The sequence below is a fragment of the Micromesistius poutassou genome (genome assembly GCF_964030765.1).
Source record: "Micromesistius poutassou genome assembly, chromosome: 15".
NCBI classification, from domain to species: Eukaryota; Metazoa; Chordata; class Actinopteri; order Gadiformes; family Gadidae; genus Micromesistius; species Micromesistius poutassou.
Window position 1 is genome coordinate 5,345,752 of NC_140285.1, and position 20,000 is coordinate 5,365,751.

Genomic DNA, 20,000 nt, shown 5'->3' on the forward strand with positions numbered 1-20,000 from the left:
TTCCAGTGGGACATTTCATTAAAGTTTTTGGTGCATGGTTTCTGTCGCAGACTGGAATTGAATGACATATGTGTCTTTGGAGACCCAAGTTATGTTGTCTTGATTTCTCTTGGCGATATATAAAACAAACATGAGAAATCTGCTCTTGTTTCAGTGTTTTGTATCGTGCCGCGTCTAATCACGGTTTAGTGTTGTATCTTGATCTGGAGATCAGCTTAATCTGTCAGAGAGCGTCTTTGATGATGCCTGATGGTGCTAGCTGTTATCTGACCTCCTTTGTTATGGTGAATATCATGTACTGAGAACTAAGTGCCGTGGACCCAGAACTCTGTTCACATCAATTCAGATTTAAACCTGGCTTCGCTTTTTCACCTCAGACTGTGTATTCACATGTTCGTCTCACGATAAAGTGGGACGACGTGTGTGCAAAAACATGTCTTTTTCACAGGGTGGTTGACACACGTTTTTTATTGCAAATAAGTACCTTTCCAAATAGTTCAATAAATCAACGTGTTTGTATGTGTTATGTGTTAACACATGAAGGGGACCGTAACCGAGAAATAATGTGTTCAACATCGACTTGACATTCTCATCCTCAGAGAGTATGATCTACAGCATGTTTGCTATTCAGGAATAGACATAGTAATAGTTCAACTATAAAACGTTTTGTTTGAGGTCACAGCTTGCTGCTTCAGTCCATTTCCCCTTCAAGGGCCCAGCTGAGTCAAAGCAGAACTAAAGCGCGCGCGCGAGAGAGATTCTAGACGGACCCAAACTGTCATCCTCTCTCCAACACACACATGCACAGACACGCACATACAGGCACACAGCGCACACACAAACGCAAGCATGCAAGCACACACGCACACACACACACACACACACGCGCACAGACACGCTTGCAAGAATACAGGCACGCAGTGCACACACACGTACTCCCGCACACACGTACACACTCAGACACTTCCTCCTCTGCTGTTGGTGACTGTTGTTATTTCCTTTGCGGCATACAATAGGGGTTAAGCACATTGCACTTAATCGTGTACACATACTAATCACACACACACACACACACACACACACACACACACACACACACACACACACACACACACACACACACACACACACACACACACACACACACACACACACACAGTGCCTTAATGGGAGTGGATGGGTGCGTGCCAGACAGGTGTCCCTCCTCTCCCTCTCGGTCATTGCTTGGCTCTAGGTAGCTCCCAGTAAGTGACTCTAACCAGCAGTATCGTCTGGATTCAGCCGGTTCCCACTTTGCTGCTCAAAGAGCAGCAAGGAAAATGTAATTAAACGCACGGTTGGAACCAGTTTCAGTTGGCGACTGCACAATACAGAGAGCGGCGTACTGGAAATGGAGGACAATATGCCCAAACCAAAGCTCTGGAAAAACCTTCTAATGAATATATATAGATTTGGAACATTTGAATGCCAGGAATGGGATAATATATGACCTCAAATCAATAATTAGGGAAAATATGAGAAATACATACAATATAATTATCTCCCCCTCCCTTTTCAACTCTCTTTCTCTCCCTCTCTTGTTAACACAAATATCGCTTCACCTCCCTCCACGTCTTCCTCTTCTCTTCCTCCACCTCCTCTCCTCCTCCACCACCCTCCCCTCCACCACCTCCATCCGTCCCTCACCCCCTCCGTCTCCTTAACCTCTTCCTCCTCTCCTCCTCCACCTCCTCTCCTCCTCCTCCTCCTCCTCCTCCTCTCCCCCTCCATCACCTCCTCTCCTCCTCCTCCACCTCCATCGTCTCCTCAACCTCTTCCTCCTCTCCTCCTCCACCTCCTCCTCCTCCACCTCCTCCTCCTCCTCCCCCCTCCCCCTCCATCCGTCCCCTAACCTCCTCCACCCTCCCTCCTCCTCCCCCCTCCTCAGTGTCCCAGTAAGATCACCAACCAGCCGGGCAGGGAGTTCAGCAGCACCAAGGACTTCCCGGACGCCGTGCTCCAGTTCACCCGGGGCCACCCCCTGATGTGGCGCCCCGTGTTCCCCGCCCAGCGCCGGCCCGCGCTGGTCCGGGCCAACACGCCCTACAAGCTGACGCAGATCGTAGTGGACCGCGTGGAGGCCGAGGACGGCCAGTACGACGTCATGTTCATCGGCACAGGTCGGTGTGTGTGTGTGTGTGTGTCTGTGTGTGTGTGCGTGTGTGTTTTGTGCACATATTTGTGTTGTAATTTGTTTTCTTGGCGCTGTGGGTTCCTAAGTTATTGGAAAAAATTTTCATTTCTTTACAGATTTATTGTGTGTGTATGTTTTTATGTTTGACTCAGACAATTTTGTTATTGTGCTTTGATCATTTATGGAGATTGTTTCCAGTTGGACTTTCATCTATATCAATAGCGTTTATGTGTGTGTGTGTGTGTGTGTGTGTGTGTGTGTGTGTGTGTATTTGAATGTGTAGCAATCGGGTAAAACAGCTGTTACTCCAGCGTGAGTTCAAAGTTCCCCTTGACCTCTGACCTCATTGTGTGTTGTCTTCCTGTGTGTGTGTGTGTGTGTGTGTGGTCCAGACACCGGCACGGTGCTGAAGGTCATCTCCCTGCGCAACGGAAACAGCCTGGAGAGCGAGGAGGTCACCCTGGAGGAGCTCCAGGTCTTCAAGGTAGTCCGGGTCCTCACCTGGAAACCCTCCCTTCTGTTTCTCTCCTCCTCCTTCGACTTCTCTGTCCTCCTCAGTCGATCTTGTTGTAGATCATGATCGGTTAGGTGAAATGTTTTTCCTAGTTGTTCTCATATTCTGTTCTTCTACTACTGATGATCACGTTCCACAAAGCAGTGTTTAAAAGCGGATCTTAATCCTGATACCTCTTTTACGATTTCAAAACGTGTTCTGAATTCATCGATATCAGTGTTTTGTCTTGAAGAGTCTCATTTATTTTGAATCCTCATCTTGATCATCTTAGGTCCCAACTCCGGTCACCTCCATGGAAATATCGGCCAAAAGGGTGAGTTGTCCAACAGTCCACCTGTAGGCCTCCTTGAGGAATCCTATCCCCCTACCTGCTCCGAAAACAACATTCATCCCTGTCCCTACTATCTCCAAACCCCACCCAACCAAAACCCCACCCAACAAAAAAACACCATAACATGACATTTCTATCGGCCGCTGTGGTCGGAGCTATACCCTGGTAAACAGTGGTAAACAGTCTCTCCTCCCCGCCCCCCCCCCCCTCGCAGCAAGCGCTGTACGTGGGCTCTCCGCTGGGCGTGGCCCAGGTGAAGCTGCACCGCTGTGAGACCTACGGGAAGGCCTGCGCCGAGTGCTGCCTGGCCCGGGACCCCTACTGCGCCTGGGACGGGGTCTCCTGCACGCGCTTCCTGTCCAGCGGCAAGCGGCGCTTCCGTCGGCAGGATGTGCGCTACGGCAACCCCGTGCTGCAGTGTGTGGACCAGAACCTCAGTGGTGAGTGTGTGTGTGTGTGTGTGTGAGCGTGTGTGTGTGTGTGTGTGTGTGTTTGTATGCATTCTCCAGTTGGGTTGTGTGGGTGTGTGGGTCAGTGTGTGTGTGTGTGTGTGTGTGTGTGTGTGTGTGTGTGTGTGCGTGGTTGTGTGTGTGCACAAGTGTGTTTCAGGGGTGTGTGTGTTTGTGTGTGTGCACACAGTCCTATGTGTGTGTGTGTGTGTGTGTGTGTGTGTGTGTGTGTGTATGTGTGCACACGTCTGCGTGCGTGCGTCTGTGTGTGTGTGTATGTGTGTGAGGGTGCGTTTATATCTGTGTGTATATTATGTTGGTGCGTAGAGAAGATAAGCCCTACCCGTCTCTAAAGCGGGATGATATTCAGTGTGTTGGGTAAACGGTGACCAGCATAAGGACGGTGCTGTTTGTAAACAACTATTTAGAGATAATGGAGGCCATCCAGGCCCAGTCCTCTATCACAAAACTGTGTACATTCTCCTCACTCCAAAGCCACACTGTGTTTGGATGAGGCATTTAATATACAGTATGTGTGTGTTTGAGTGTGTGTGTGTATGTGTGTTTGGATGGTGTTAGATGCTGAAGAGCTCCAGGTGCATGCATGTGTGTGTGATGATATATCATGGGTTGTATATGTTCATGCTTGTTTGTGTATCAGTTTGTCTGCGTCACTGGGGAAACTTGCATCAATCTGAGCTACCCAGTCACCGTTTAGGAGGGCTGTAGGATTGTCTTTGATCCCGCTATGTAAGTTTTATACACAAACCACAGAATCACTGAATAACTGAACAAAAACACAAGATGAACTTGGCCAGAGGGTAAATCACTCCCTCTCTCTCTCTCTCTCTCTCTCTTGCAAGCATATTCACTCACCCCCCCTCTGTTTCACAAACACACATGCACGACACACACGCCATGCACACACACACACACACACACACACACACACACACAAACAGCGCACCTATTATTTACCAATTCATTCCCGGATACACAATCATGCTACACAGATAACAATAAGAGCTGACATTCCTTCACACACAACACACAAAGTGACAGCTCTACACAGACACACACAAAGATACACACACACACGCACACAAACACACACACACAGTCACAAACACAATCAACCTCCCACCCTAGAGATATATTTCATCCTGTCAAAGCGGTAAAGCGGTGGAATTTGGCTTGTATTTATGGAGGGTTTTCACTGAACCCTAACAACCAAGACAAGGAGACATGTTGGTGATAGATGGCAGGTGAGGGTGGAGAATAGGGGCTTGGAGGGAGAGTGACCTAGTGATGGGGTGAGAGAGAGAGAGAGAGAGAGAGAGACAGACAGACAGACAGACAGAGAGAGAGAGAGAGGGAGAGAGAGAGAGAGAGAGACACACACACACACACACACACACACGCACACACACACAGAGGGATCACTAGAACGGCTAAAACAATACATTGCTCGATAGACTCAGATATTTATTACTTCCATAATGAGCAGAGCAGAAAGCAGAGGGGAGAAGGAGAGGGTAATGAACAGGTTAAAAGAAGCAGTAAGAAAATAAATAGGGAAGGGGAAAACAAGCAGAGAGATCGCAATACAGGGATGGGTATGTCATGGGAAATGACCTGAGAGAAGGGGAAAGAAGGACGAAAGAATCTGGGAGCAGAGGCAAGAAAAAACTGATAAAACCCAGACCCAAAAAGCAGATGGAGAAAGACAGACGGACAGAGTAAACAGGTGCTCGGCACGGAGGGGTCACGGAAGGCCCTCGTGTGACCTTTGACACCGCCCTAAGTCCTTAAGGAAGGTGTTTCTCTGGATGTGTCGAATCCACCCATTATATATAATATATAACACAGGATATATCCCGTGCTTGTTCGTGTTGTGATCATCGTTTGTGTGTGCGTACGTGCGTGTGTGTGTGTGTGTGTGTGTGTGTGTGTGTGTGTGTGTTCGTGTGTGTGTGTCTCCCCTCCCAGGAGAGGAACTGAACGGGATGGAGCAGAGGGTGGTCTACGGGACGGAGAACAACAGCACCTTCCTGGAGTGTATGCCTCGCTCTCCCCAGGCCAGCGTCACCTGGCTCACCGAGAAGGACGACCGGCAGGAAGAGGTATGTGTGTGTGTGTGTGTGTGTGTGTGTGTGTGTGTGTGTGTGTGTGTGTGTGTACATCTGTATTTGTGTGTGTGTGTGTGTGTGTGTGTGTGTGTGTACTTGTGTGCATCATATGTGTGTGTGTGTGTGTGTGTGTGTGTGTGTGTGTGTGTGTGTGTGTGTGTGTGTGCGTCTAGAGTTAGCTGTTGAAGGACACTTCAATGAAAGCCCCTATAGTAATGAAGGGGCTTTTCAAACACGCCAAGGGTTAACATACACAGTAACTACTATAGGCCGCTATATCTCCAAATGGAAAGCAGGTTTCCCTTCAAATTAAGTCTTCCCTTGTCTTCTGACCACAAGGCTAAACATCCCAGCCAGGCCTTGAAACACACACACACACACACACACACACACACACACACACACACACTCCACTGATGGCACACACGCGGACCATTTCTGCACACTCATTACATTTTATTGAAGTATGGCGGCACGGCCATTTTTGACATTTCAAAGAACTACTTAAACATTCCACCCTTAGTTATCGTGTCTCCCTCTGTCATTTTCAATGCGCCGGGGCTGTTGCTTTAAGCCAACCAAAGTGCCCCCCCCAGCCTCCTGTTGAGCCATGTAAGTATTAAGGCATTACCACCCTTCTCCGGTTCTCTCCCAGATAAACACTCAACTGCCAGTCCAACTGTCAGAGGCGGCCCTGTTTGGATTGGCACAGGGTTGGAGTGCGTGAGAGGGGCGAGGGAGGGAGGGACTGAATTTAAAGAGAGAGAGAGAGAGAGAGAGAGAGAGAGAGAGAGAGAGAGAGAGAGAGAGAGAGAGAGAGAGAGATTTTTGAAAAAAAATCTTCTACAATAATTTACCATTTTACACTATCTTTAAATGAGACAGCAATATGACATACATTTATAAATAAACACACTCATTAAAACACAGAGTTAAAAAAGAGCTTCCCCCCTACACAGAGCACACTGCTGAGGTGAAGCACCATAAGTCCCTGAACTCCTCCATTGTGCCCATTAGTGAGTGGTACCTGAAGACCACCCTGACTCTGGCCTTCACCAGGACCCCAAACATCTCTGCCAGACCAAGGCCTGCCTCCCCCTCTACCTGGTTCTTCGTGTCCCTCCTATTGCTCAGTTTGTGTTTGTGCGTAGCCACCACACAGTATTTATATATTCTTTTCCCAGAAAGTAACTGTAGATCCCTCGTGGACTTGGAAAGGGTCATGGGTTTCACCAGTCCGGTCTGGTCCACCGACAGACCGAGCTTTGGAAACGGATCCCCTTCATCCAGTACATCCGCCCCGCTGAAGTAGCCCCGCAGCATCTCAGAGAGAGAGAGAGAAAGAGAGAGAGAGAGAGAGGGGGGGGGGGCACAGTTGTGGCTTTAGAGAGAGATAGAGAGATAGTAATCTCAGTAAAACCGGTAAATACTCAATAAGAATATTAAGGTTTGCAAGGAAGAGCTAAGGAATAAGAAATAAAAGCCAAAAGCAGGAGAGTCAAAAAGTCAGAGAGTCAAAAAGCGAGAGAGACAAAAAGAGAGAGACAAAAATGCGTGGTTAAATACAGCCATTAGCCAAGCTGATTAAAGTGAAAATAGTGAACCTTGGCCCGGTCTTCCCTCTCTGCATCCCTCTGCTCTCATGCCAGTTCCTTCAGCAGTCAGAGAACCACAGGCTCTCATACAAATCACCCTCATCTGGCCAGGTTCAGCCAGCCTCCTTTTCATTAGTTTTTTTCCCCAATCTTGAAGGCTTTGGTGTGTCGATAAGGTAGTAAAATGCTGGGAGCGGTATAACGCAAATAAAAGCCATGTGAGCTACCGGAAATTGAATGGGGCATGGGAGTGCAATCCCTGAGGAAAGTTTCTAGGATTGCTTTAAACCTGGAAATGTTCAAGTTTGTTCTCAGCCAACCTGCAATTGAAATTACCTGAAGTGTCTCCTACATTTATAATAAATACTCACAGAGTTCACCCACAAATGCCTTAGGTCACCTTTCGCATCTAAAGGGCTGATTATGGTCCCACGTTCACGCAACACGAGGGGGTTACAGACCCCTTACGTCCTTGCCATCCTTCCGTTGAGGCGACGCAGCCGCAAGGGCTGTGATTGGTCCGCTCACGAAAACCCGACGCAGCACCAAAAATGTTCACGACTGCTTCGAAGCGTCTAGGTGGTCATTGCGTTGTGTGAACGTGGAACCATAATCAGCCCTTAAGTGTGTGTGTGTGCGTGTGTGTGTTTGTGTGCGTGCATGTCTATGAATGGGTGACTAGAAAGCCTCGCTGGTTTACAGTTTCTGCATTGCCATGGCGACAAGACAATCGCCAATCTCCACTGACTATTCACCATTGACCACTCCTTCCCTCCTCATCCCCCCCTACCACTCACCCCCTCACCCACCAATCCCCCCCCTGTCCCCCACCATTCCCCCCCGTCCCCCCGTCCCCTCGTCCCCCCAGGTGAAGCTGGACGACCGGGTCCTGGCCACCGAGCAGGGCCTGCTGTTCCGCCGCGTCTTCCGGCAGGACCAGGGCGTGTACGTGTGCCGCTCCCGGGAGCACGGCTTCACGCAGACCCTGGCTCGCCTCACCCTGCAGGTCCTGCAGGGGGAGGCGGTGGGCGAACTGCTGGCCCGGGAGGACCCCTCCACCCACACTCTGGAGTCCAACAAGGACCGGTCCGGCGGCGGCGGGGGATACAGAGGCTGGCCGCCCTGCGTCTCCGGCGGCGGCGGTTCCTACGGCAACAGAGGAGGAGGAGGAGGAGGCACGCCGAGCCTGACCATGGGCCAATCGCGCTCCTGGTTCAAGGACATCATGCAGCTGATCGGTCCCAGCAACCTGCCCCACGTGGAGGAGTACTGCGAGAGGATGTGGTGCCACGACAAGCTGCGCAGGAAGCACAAGAACATGGTGGAGAAGTACCGGCAGGCGCAGGACAGCGCCCGCAAGGCCCGCAGCAAGAGCTCCGGCGAGCGCAACCGCACGCCGCGGGACCTGAGGCGACACGCACGGGACGAGTGAGCGGGCGGGACGGTCCGCACCCCGGAAAGGGTGGGAGTGGGGGGGGGGGGGAGACAGAGCAAAGTGGGAGGGGGATGAACGACTGAAGGGGGAGGGTGGTTAGGATCGAGGAGGATGGATGGGATAAGGAGGATTTGTTGGCTCCCTCATCCTTTGAAACGTTGAGCACTTGGATATTGGAAGAGAGGGGTGGGACAGGAATGTGACATGTAATCGTTGAAGACTGACCACTGGGCCTGTCTGTGGGCTGGAGGATGTCCACCAAACACGGCTCCCTCTGGAACAGGCTCTCGTGCATAGAAAATAGCATGTGTACACATAGCTTGGTTTTATTGTTATCGTTCATTTGGGGTTTTCTGCTTTTCTGGATCTACATGCAAGGACAGCAGAAAGAGAAGCTGCTGTTTTTTTTTTTTTCAAAAACTGTACTGTTAGATATTGTTGTTGATAGTCTAGTCTTGTAGTTGATGGAGATGATGATGATGATGATAATGGACTCTTAGCCTTCCATCTTGCACCTTCCTCTTTACCTTACAAGGATAACCACTGCAACGATTGGTAATTAAGTTCTGCTCCGCTCCCCCCCGCTCCAATGATGTTTCCACACACAGGAGAGGATGGAAATGGAAATGAAAAAGGACCAGCCTTTTCATTTTTCCACTGCAATTACCAATACCACTGTCAGCCAAGAGGACAACGTTTTCCGTTTCATCCACTGAAAAAGAGGAATAAGAAAACACTGTGCATGCTTGAGAACTACGGCTCTTCATATTGTACACGTAATTGTTTAAAACCGGATGAACTTTTGATTGATGATCATTGTGTTGTTTTAATAATAATATTGTGTGGCTATAGACTATAACTTTTGACATATTTACATTGAACATGCTTTCTCCGCATGGCACATTTTCTACTACCGCATTTCTGACAATGGAATTACCGTTTTTTAAACAGATTTTCCAACCTTCGCGATCCCTATCACCTCTGTATATATATACAATAATATCTTCCCATGCACCCTTTAAAGGCACAGTGGTGGAGAAGGCGTTTTTCCCAGCAAGACATTTAGTATAACATAACTAACGCCAAGCGCCATAACATAAGCCTCCATAATCCGCCGGCACGCTTGACTTAGAGCGCCGCTTGCACTGAGACCACTGTTGATGGTTCAACAGATTAGAAGCGTTCCGTTTGTCCGTTGCTCCGGGTTTGGACTTAAAACACTGACCAGGGGATTACCTTTACCCTGATTCTCCTTGTACTGCAGTTTCACTGAGGGAAGCAGTCCCTTTTAATACATTTTAACATGTATTATATTTAACAGAAAGGCAAGAAATACTTTCAAACCCCCTATTCTTATTTGGTAAAGTGAAATGGGAAACATGATAAGCTGTCCATTTTTAAGGTTATAAACACTTAATAGCAGCAATCAAAGAAACATGGATTTTGCATGACTGATCCTAAACGGCTTTTGCTTGTGTTTTGCTTGTGCATTTCTTATGAGTCTGTATTTGCTATGATGAAAAATCCATTTAACCAATCGCAAAATGACATACATTGACCTAGGGTCAATGTTCACGGCAACCTTACCTCACACTGCTTTTCATTATCATCTACTGTACAACATTTCCCACAATCCTTCTGTGTATTGTACTTTTCCACTGGCATCAGACGAAACAATGGAGGAGGTCAACTGTCATGCCCCACTTGTTCTGAGTACTGTTAAAACTGCCTCATTTTAAAGGGTTCATAGTTCATATACAGGATCAGCTTTTACATCCTCTGTGTCTTGAACTCCTATGTCACCCTGGCACTGAGAAGGAAATGCTTTTCTTAGCCTCACAGGGAGTTAAGAAATGTGGGAGAGAATTGAGCGTGGTTTACCATTACACTGAAATAGAGAGACTGACCAAACATCACCAAGGAAACCACAAGGACCATGCAAATGTAATTGTAGCATATAATGGGCTCAGATTAGGGCCAGGTGATGTCTGTCTTTGTTTTTTTCGATTGGCTAGACTCAATCACTAACAGAACTTGCAATAGTCTGCCATTCACCAGGGTGGGGCTTTCCCTGCAGTTTTATTTTCCTTGTTTGGTATCAACAAGGAGCCAGGGAGTGTCTTGGCAAGTATGGGAGAAAGTAATTAGAGGAGAAGCTGTTGAACTATCAACCTACAATTGGGAAAAGATATAAACATTGTTATGCAAGGTCAAACATGAGTTGATAGAACAATAGAGAAACAGTGAAGGGAGCCACAGGGATGGATGTTCAGGAAAGACCAGCGATGGAGTAGCAACTTGGATTGGATTCACCAGAAAGGAAAGGGATCAGGGTGGATCTCATAGAAACCTGTGAGGTGAAAAGTTAAAGAGAAATCTGCATTAGCAAACGTGGACTGACACTTTCTGACACACTGTCAATCAATCGTCCATTTAGATCAAATGATCATGAGATCTGAGTGTTTATTTAATTTCATTCTCTCTCAGTCTCTTTGTTCCACAAAAACAATCATGTCTTTAAATGGATGAGGCAATGCCTATTTTTGGATACCCTTTGTTTAACGCCAGCCAGGAAGCAGAGGTTACCATGGTGACCCCTCATTCACCTCTCTGCAGCCATGGTGGCATGTGAATCTTTTCCTAGAAGGGGAGTCTGAGGGAAGAAAGAGGAGGAGGATGGGAGAATATGGGAAGAGGAGGATATGAGAACATCCAAAAATAGTATGAAAACAAAATCCGATCTTTGTAGATTTTTACGAAGAACCGTATGACCCGAGCACGGCCCAAACTGAGTCAAAACACACACTCCATGGATCTAATAGGATGAAGTAATTACTTTGAAATGTGCCTTTTTTTCAATCTTATTACAATGACAGCCTATGTAATTGCATAGTTCAGTCGATGTCCGTTTATTTTCAAACCACACTGATAGAGAACGTTATTGTTGGAGTCCAACCTTAATCGTTATCTCCGAAAATATTTTGCTTTGGTCCGTTCAGAAGGACTGAGAAAGTGCTCGGGACAGTTGTGAGAAAGGAAAAAAGCAAAGACTTAGAGAGAGAGAGAAGGAAGCAAAGTTGTGCTTACCTCATCTCCAGATGACCTAACGGCAAAATAGTTTTCCCTAATCACCACAGACATGGGGTAGACGTATCAAACACGTTTTGGGTGTTAGGCAAGGATAACAGAGATCACATGCTGAAATGATGGTATATTTAACAACACGATAATGAGATGAACTGACTATCACCGTGTGATCACCCCTGGCGTCCTGACAAAGGTAAAGAAAACATGTCACACACGTAGTTCAGAGAAAAGCCACACAGTGTAAAGAAGGTGAATGTGGTTGTGAGGCTTGTCAACTCTTCAATGTCAGCCACGTCCTCTTGAATCACGCGCAATCCTGACGCGTGTCCAAGATTGTTTGTTGATTTGTTGTATGATTGTAACCACATGTCACATTTAACATTACTCTATTATATAAAAGAAAACATTTCAATGCGAAACCTGGGTTTCGTACTTGAGTCTTGTTGTTTGGTGAGCTGTTTGCAGAACAACACGGCCTGAGGCCTGCCGTGGATCCCCACCTCAGTGTGTAGGAGGGTGGGTTTGGACGTGTGAAACAATGGGGAATACAGTCTGGATTTGGACAGTGTTTAATAGCGGGGAATCGACTCCATAATACTGGGTGGCATTTGGTCACTCTGTCTTGTTATCCCTGTTATGCACATTTGTTAAATAAACATAATTTTTTATTAACATGGCTCTGCCAAAATGTATTGTACTTGGATAAACACCTGTCTCTAAAGCATCTGGATGGACATGCACTGATATTGCTTTAGACGGTTCAATAAAGTGTGTATCAGGTCAAGTCATTTAAGGAAAACAATTAAAATCAAACGTTAAGATAATCAACATGGTTTGTAAAGCAATTCTAAAAATGTATTATTTTATACTGTCTGATGAGAAAAGTGTTGGGTTGGGTTGTGTGGGCACATTAAACTTGTACAAGACTTGTTCCTTTGAGATTTTAATTACTTAGAAACAACATTACAGTGAATAAATACAATTTAGAAAAAAGTGTAAATTCCAGAAATAATAATTTCATAGTGTCGAGAGCTGATCTATGGATGCAAATCGGGGAACCCTTATCAATATGGGCATAGTACCATTGTGTATATCGCAGGGGGGAAGCAATAAATGTATTCAATCTATGTATCGCAACAAGGTATTAGAAATGATTGCGGGTGTTTTGGTGAATAGGATCTAAACACTACCACTCACATGGGTGAACTGTGGTTGTGCTGTAATGTTAACCGGCTGTGGATCTTCATGCCGGGGAGTGGATAGTTAAAATGTGATCACATGTATTTATGTTTTATTTAACTATCTCTTGCCATCCATGCATGCTGTGTACATGTTATTTAACAAGATTAAAATGTGTTCTTTTCAAACTGAGTTCTGGCATCTCTTTTATGATTCATATTTAACATATTGTCACTCTCGGTGTTATCAGTTATTGTTTTCTTATCTTTATATCCATGTATATATTTAAGCATACAAACGCGAACACACACACATGCAACATTTGTGTTCAGGTGTGTGTGTTTGCGTGTGTAGGGCATGACTACAATCTCTTTCACTATGACTCCTAAATAAAATCAGAACAATGACACTCCTTTATGTAATATAGTGATATTCTCCAACCTATTCTCACTGCTCATACTGTTGACGGCACTGGGGGTATGGGGTTTGTGAGACAAAGTCCAGCTGGATCAAATGTATACCGTACTAGTCTCTGACCAATAGCTGCTCTGTTTATTATTACATCAACTGCATGCAATCAGGAAACCTGCGACCAGACCTGGGAGGACGTTGAAACAGAAACACATTTCCCAACGCATCTAGCAAGCATCCATGTGTTGTGCGTGTGTATGAATATACTGTATGCATGTATATGTGTGTGTCTGTGTGTGTCTGTGTGTACTTTGTAAAATGTTCCACCTCCATTTATGTGTGCCATCACATGTGTTAATGTACTCTAGGTTCAGTCTTTACTAGTCCTGTTCTGAACTCTGGTCTCTCTATATACGACTACCCAGGCGTGTGATTGGGGGTTAATTGGGCTCCGACGTCCGTGGAAAAGTAGGGGGAACAATGGCTCGTTGTCACGGCAACAAACACAGCGGCTTGTAAGTAGAGCCAGAAGCTGATTTGGCTTCGCACTTTAAAACACACTTACCTGCTGGAGCCGTTGTGCATGCGTTGTGGCGGCCTCTCTCTCACACAGATACATACACACGCACACACTCACACACAGCCTCACACACATACTAAAACAAACACACACACTCCGAAGGACAAGAGGTTATTGCTATCCACTTTCAGGCCAATTATGTGTCAGCGTGTGTGAGTGTGTCTGTGTGTGTGTAGGTGTGTGTGTAGGCCCTACACGCACACACAGAGGTGTGTAGGGCCCCCACTGTAGGGTGTGGTGTGGGGAGTTAAAGTCACACCTCATTGAGCCGTAACAGACCTCAACTTTACAGGTGGCTGGGGTCACACTCTCTCTCTCTCCTTCTCTCTCTCTCTCTCTCTCTCTCTCTCTCTCTCTCTGGCATGAAAGGGATATTCATGCCATTTATTACATTTAATAACCAGACTTATTAAACTGGTCAAACGGAACAAAACCTTGAAAAATATTTTACCCTTCCACATTTGATTCTACTTACATCCCGCCCCCATTTTTCTATATCAATTTGAACCATGATGCCTTAGAGCTAATAAAAAATAATGACTGAAATCTAAATTGGTTTAAGTGGAGCGATGCCTGAACACAATATAGCTTTTCGAGCTCAATTTAAGAAATACAAGCCAATATATCCAGCCCAGGCTGCCTGTACTGTAAGTGTGACAGTCAAGGCCGTGCTGAAGGCCTCTCCCAGTTAGCTCAAACAACAACAATAGCTGCTATGTTTCTGTCCTTACTTCAACATATACCTAATGTGACACACGATATTTTAACTTTTTAACGATAGCAGTAAATAAACGCCTGCTTTATGTTTGCGTTGGGACTGGGCTAGGCTGGAAAGAATTCCCTTTTGGATGTATGGAGGGTAAGAAATAAAGAGATTGGATTCATACACATTGACTTAGCATCGCCGCCATGAGTCAGTGTGAATGGGTATTTACACGCATCATTACCTCCCAGAAAACCCCACTTTGGAGCAGCTTAACTCAAGATAATCATAATAGAAAATAGCCCCTGGTTTGGGCTCTAGAGTTTTAGATGGATGATTAATTGCATGTCCGCAGGAAAATCAAGTGATATATAATTGGATTTGTGAAATTGTCTTGTATATCTTTTTTCGTACAGTTCTCATGCAGTTTCTCAAAAGGTTTGCTTGTACGACATCATGTAATTACTTTTATGCATTTTTAGAACAAGACACTGCCATATGTTGCCTACTTGTTTATTTACTGAATGCCCTTATTTTTTCCAAAGTCATTCAAAGTCGATTTTGTATTTAGCGTGCTGATAAATAGACCAGTCGTGGTCTTGTGGAAGACTTGTGGAAGATAGTGGATGAGTTACTTTTGACCCAGAAGCACATAAGCTACTTTACTTACACATCTGTTCCCATGTTTTCATGCCAAATCTGAAATTATTAGGAAGAAGTCCTGTCACTGTGGACCAAAGCGACAGGATGGCTGTGTGACTTGTTTTCATTTCCCTTTGAACAAAGCCAAGGAAGCGATTCAGCATCACACGGCCTTGTCCTTTCAAACACATGCTATCTTGCTATATAAACTGCCAACCTACAAATGGAGGTTCTCTGAGCGATCTGTAGCTAGTAAAAGGCCTTCCAGGCACTGCTCCTTTATATGCCCACTGCCTTTATCTAACTCTTTTACCAGTGGGCGCAAATTAAGGTTCGGGATTCAGGGTTAACCCTTTGTTCAGTGTGTGATCGCAGCATGGAGGACCTAAACCTGTGAAACACATTGATCTTGACTGAAGCTAGGTTCACCGAAATGTGTTTTAAGTCTGATATCTGGATAATGTCAACCTCACAATGACAGACCTCTGGACTATGTAGACCCACCCTGTTCTCATTCTATTTTGTATATCGTACATTTAAAATGGTTTTCTTTAAAATAATGTATCGCATGCCATGTTGGTTCAGCATTGGCTTGGTTGTGAGTGACATATTGTTAGTTTTACTCTTAGTTTTGGAAATGATAGATTTCCCCCATGCTAATATCAGAATTTATGCTTTAGAATTTATTGTTTAATTAAATTATTTTTCACTTATCTTGCTTCCATTGTTTGCAGTATAAATGTATGTTACAGTATTAATCCCTCTTGTTCTGACGGACCACACCGCTTAATCTCAGAGTTTTAAAGCTTTGGGGGGAATCTGTAAATCACAGAAAAAAATGAAAAGAGTCCTGTCTGCAACTTCTGCATTAAACAATACGTATTACCAGAGAATCTGTGTTATCTCGTCTTCTTCACGTAGGACTCTTTCCACATCAAACACGCGACGACTCGTCGCCTATATGAAAAGTGGTGTGAGTTTAGCAGGCCAGAGTAGCCGTCATGTGATCCGGCATCAATCTCCTTAGCAGCATCTGGCTCGAATTCAACGAGGCAGTTCAAACGACCTGAGGCCATGCCAGACAGGAAAAAGTTGTTGGCTTGCTGACGTTGCCAGCTAATTTCTTCGTCTTTTTTTTTGCCTTTTCACTCTTGGTCTTCCTGTTAGTATTATGTCTGCTTAGACGCGCCACATCTGTAGCCCAACGGTAATTGGCAAAAGATCAGTTAGGCCCTTTTGAAAAAGAGTTGAAGGGTGATAAAATGGGATGTTTATGTCAGTTGTGTAGACATTTAAGGGTGTCTGTCGTTTATTGAGCCAGATCGACTTTAAATTAAGGGTATAGTTCGTTTAATGTGTCATGAATGTGACGGTATTTCTTCCTAAAATATGACTGCATCTTCCTCTGAGAGGCCTTGTTTCAAAAAAACAGACCCATTGTTGCAGTACCTTTCCTTTTCCGACATGGCAACAGAACAGTGCTGGGAATGGCCTTATCTGGGGTTAAAATAATGCCTTTCAAGACACCCAAAGCACATAACATAGTGAGTGTGTATGTGTGTCTGGTGATAGCGTAGCCACTACCAGGGTGTAGCCCCCACCTGGGTTAAGCACAGCAGCCAGTATACACCGGACTACTCACCACCCATTGGCTATCACAGCGGAGAGGTGAGGAAGGATACAGACTCATTAGAGACTGGGTCATGTTTGTAGGGTCAGGGTGGGGACAAGGGCGGGAATCTGGCCAGGACACCGGAGTCATCACCCCTACCCTTGCGATGAGTGTCATGGGATCTTAAGTGACCACAGGGAGTCAGGACCTTGGTTTAACGTCTCATCCGAAGGACGGTGTTTTCTTGCAGGACAGAGTGTCTGTCTCCGTCCTGGGGCATTGGGGATATTACATGGGCCAGAGGGATGAGTACCCCCTACTCGGCCTCCAACACCTCTAGCAACACCTCTACCAGCCCCAACTGGTCTCCCATCCAAGGATAGACCAGACCACCCCTGCTTAGCCTCAAAGGAAACAGCCGTGAATGGCCGGTAGCAATGCTGCTAAAAACAAAGAAAATATTTTTTGAAATAGATAAACTTCTAAATACAATCAAGTACATCCTCATGTAAATGAGGTGTACACTCAAATATGAGTTTACATATATAAATGTTCCATTGCAAACTTTAATGCAGTCTTTTGTGCATTGTTTTCAGAGACAAATATATCAGAAGGAAATATGACAGTTTTCAACAGTCACGTTGGTCTTTTGTAAATGCAGTTATGCAGTTGTATTACATCTTCCATTGTCTTTTTTATCCAGTGGCCTCATTCTGTTGGTAGTTTTTCTCTGTTTATACTCTCAAAATAAGTGTACAAAGATTTGGGTCACACACACCCAAAATACCCTTAACTGGATAATGTTGTTTTATTTTTTTCTATCAATCCTGATCTAATATGTTTGGAGACGAAAGCTCAATAACCCAAGTGTGTAGGTGCGTTTCTATGTGCATTTATATTTGTACGTTTAGTAAAATAAAGTACCAGATATGACCCAAGGGAGCAGGCGTGTATGGCTGGTGAACATTATTTCACGAGAGAGGATTGGCTAAGTCTGGTCTATTTCACTCATGCTAAAACATCTCCATTTCTCAACGGCCTCCTCCAAAAGAAATTTTTAAAGGTTCCAGAATTTGTCCCCGCAGGACACCTGAGGACGGCTGTGCTTTTGAAGTACAGGCCTCATCACAAATCTAACAATAATTGTGAAAAATATACACAGGATATGGTTTGTCCTAGCCACAGGTCATATGTCAGGCATTTGAAAAGTCGACAGTTGGTTCCTCAAAATAACAGCTATATTTTGGGGGTTGACTTGTTATTGAACATTTTGGAAGGTGTTTCTGATAAAAGTGCAAAATTGATTAATGAAAAATCGCCCACATGATAAATATGAGTTCCTAGTGTTGGCACATTTCTCAGAAGGTTTCTTCGACAGGAAAAGCCTTTACTTAGTACTTTTATTTGGACATGATGGTAAATATTTCACAATGACGGACGACATGTTAATCTCCAGAGGTAACAGGACATGGATGGGGTGTTGGAGAAAGGGTGGTTTGAAGGGGAGCGCTAGCAGCGGATAGAGGGAATGAGAGGGAGGGAGAAGTAGGCTTATTGTATACATACACACACACACACACACACAGACACACACACATACACACATGCACACACACACACACACACACACACACACACACACACACACACACACACACACACACACACACACACACACACATATATCTACCGGTATATATGCCTTTAGTATATATTTATAATAGGCCTACATGACCAATTGGGACATTGTACATTTCTTATCTGATCTTCCATGTTTTTGATATTAACATTACTAACATTTCATTGACATTGTCATTGAATGGAATTGCAAAACCATGGGAATGTCCAGCTCAACCATAACTTGAAATATAGGTTTGTATTAAACTCTATAAAAGGCACATGGATCTCAACTGTTATTTTTTCTCCTTGATTCTGATATTCAATATTCACAGCAAGACAAGAGCAAAAACTGGGCCAACATTGAACAGAAGCATGACTTCTACCTCCATGCTTTCCTTTGACTCCTGTTTTCTTTAGATGCTCAGAGAGGAAAGGGGCGCCTACTAACATTTCATCTGTTAGTATTTCTTGGCTAACGCTTGGACGGGGTACAGCGTTAGGAACTACTGCTATGTGGCTGACAAAGTCCATTCGCTGGAAGGGCTTTTCGGGCTGAGATTTACTGTTACCAAACTCCTTTGTTAAGATTTTAGACCAATTAGGATATGGATATTGAATCTCGGAGAGGTATCCAAGGTATCCTGTTCACTTCTGCTTATTAGCAGACCCCCTAGAGGACCTAGACCCCTGCCATACACGACCGCACTGTCAATACCTCCATAAGAACGTTTAAAAATGTTTAACTACACTAAGGACATTGAATCCTGTCACTCACATATGCAAACCGCCTTTTGTACGAAATACTAAACAGTATGGTTCTGCCAAAGTTTCCCATACAGTTTTTATTGGGTTATTGCAAATCCAAAAAACTACTTCAAAATGTGTTTTCAGACACATGTCATAGTGTGCAGGCAGGGTTGGGGGATCGAACCCAGGACTTTTTAGCTGGGAGTCACGCACCCTAACCACGGAAATTGTGCAGTATTACAAACAGTTCAACAGTGTATGAAAATGTTCTTTCTGCTAATTCGACAAACATTTGTTTTCTTTATTATAATCATATGTTTTTTTGGTTGACATTTGTTATTTTGAACTTGGAAATGTTATTTGGAACTTTCCAAATGTATATATGAGAGACCAGAGATGTGGTAAAAACAGAATTACAATTGATCTGAAAACAACAATTGAATATATTATATATATATATATATACTGTATATATATGTAAATAAAAAGTCTAAATTCAGGCCATATGTCCATCCTCACACCTATTCATTACAACTAACATCAGTGGCTATACATCCTCATTGATAAAATGATGATGACACACAGACATCCACCCAATGATGGTCTCCGCTGCGTTGTAATAACTGCAGATGTCTGTGAGCTGTCCTCAGGTACTTCAGATGGGACTGTGGTGAGGTGTCTGTAATGCACTGGGATCCCCCCAGCTCTCACCACTGTACAGGAGAACATTAGGCCCCGCCCACAGCAGATGTGGGGGTCAGCACAGAACTAAACATGTGTTTTGCTTAAAGAG

At 45.0% G+C, this 20,000-nt stretch overlaps 1 protein-coding gene across 1 annotated transcript in view; it reads left to right on the forward strand.

Annotated features, from left to right (window-relative positions):
• The window catches only part of LOC311360121 (semaphorin-3G-like), a gene marked incomplete at its 5' end in the record, with an annotated part of 55,400 nt that extends 46,775 nt beyond the window's left edge, over positions 1–8,625 (forward strand). Inside the window, 6 exon segments of the mRNA XM_084480221.1 lie at positions 1,928–2,159; positions 2,566–2,657; positions 2,959–3,000; positions 3,233–3,458; positions 5,457–5,590; positions 8,060–8,625. Of these exon segments, the coding sequence (XP_084336347.1) occupies positions 1,928–2,159; positions 2,566–2,657; positions 2,959–3,000; positions 3,233–3,458; positions 5,457–5,590; positions 8,060–8,623 (1,290 nt within the window). The 3' untranslated portion in view covers positions 8,624–8,625.
• Between the last annotated feature and the right edge of the window lie 11,375 nt (positions 8,626–20,000).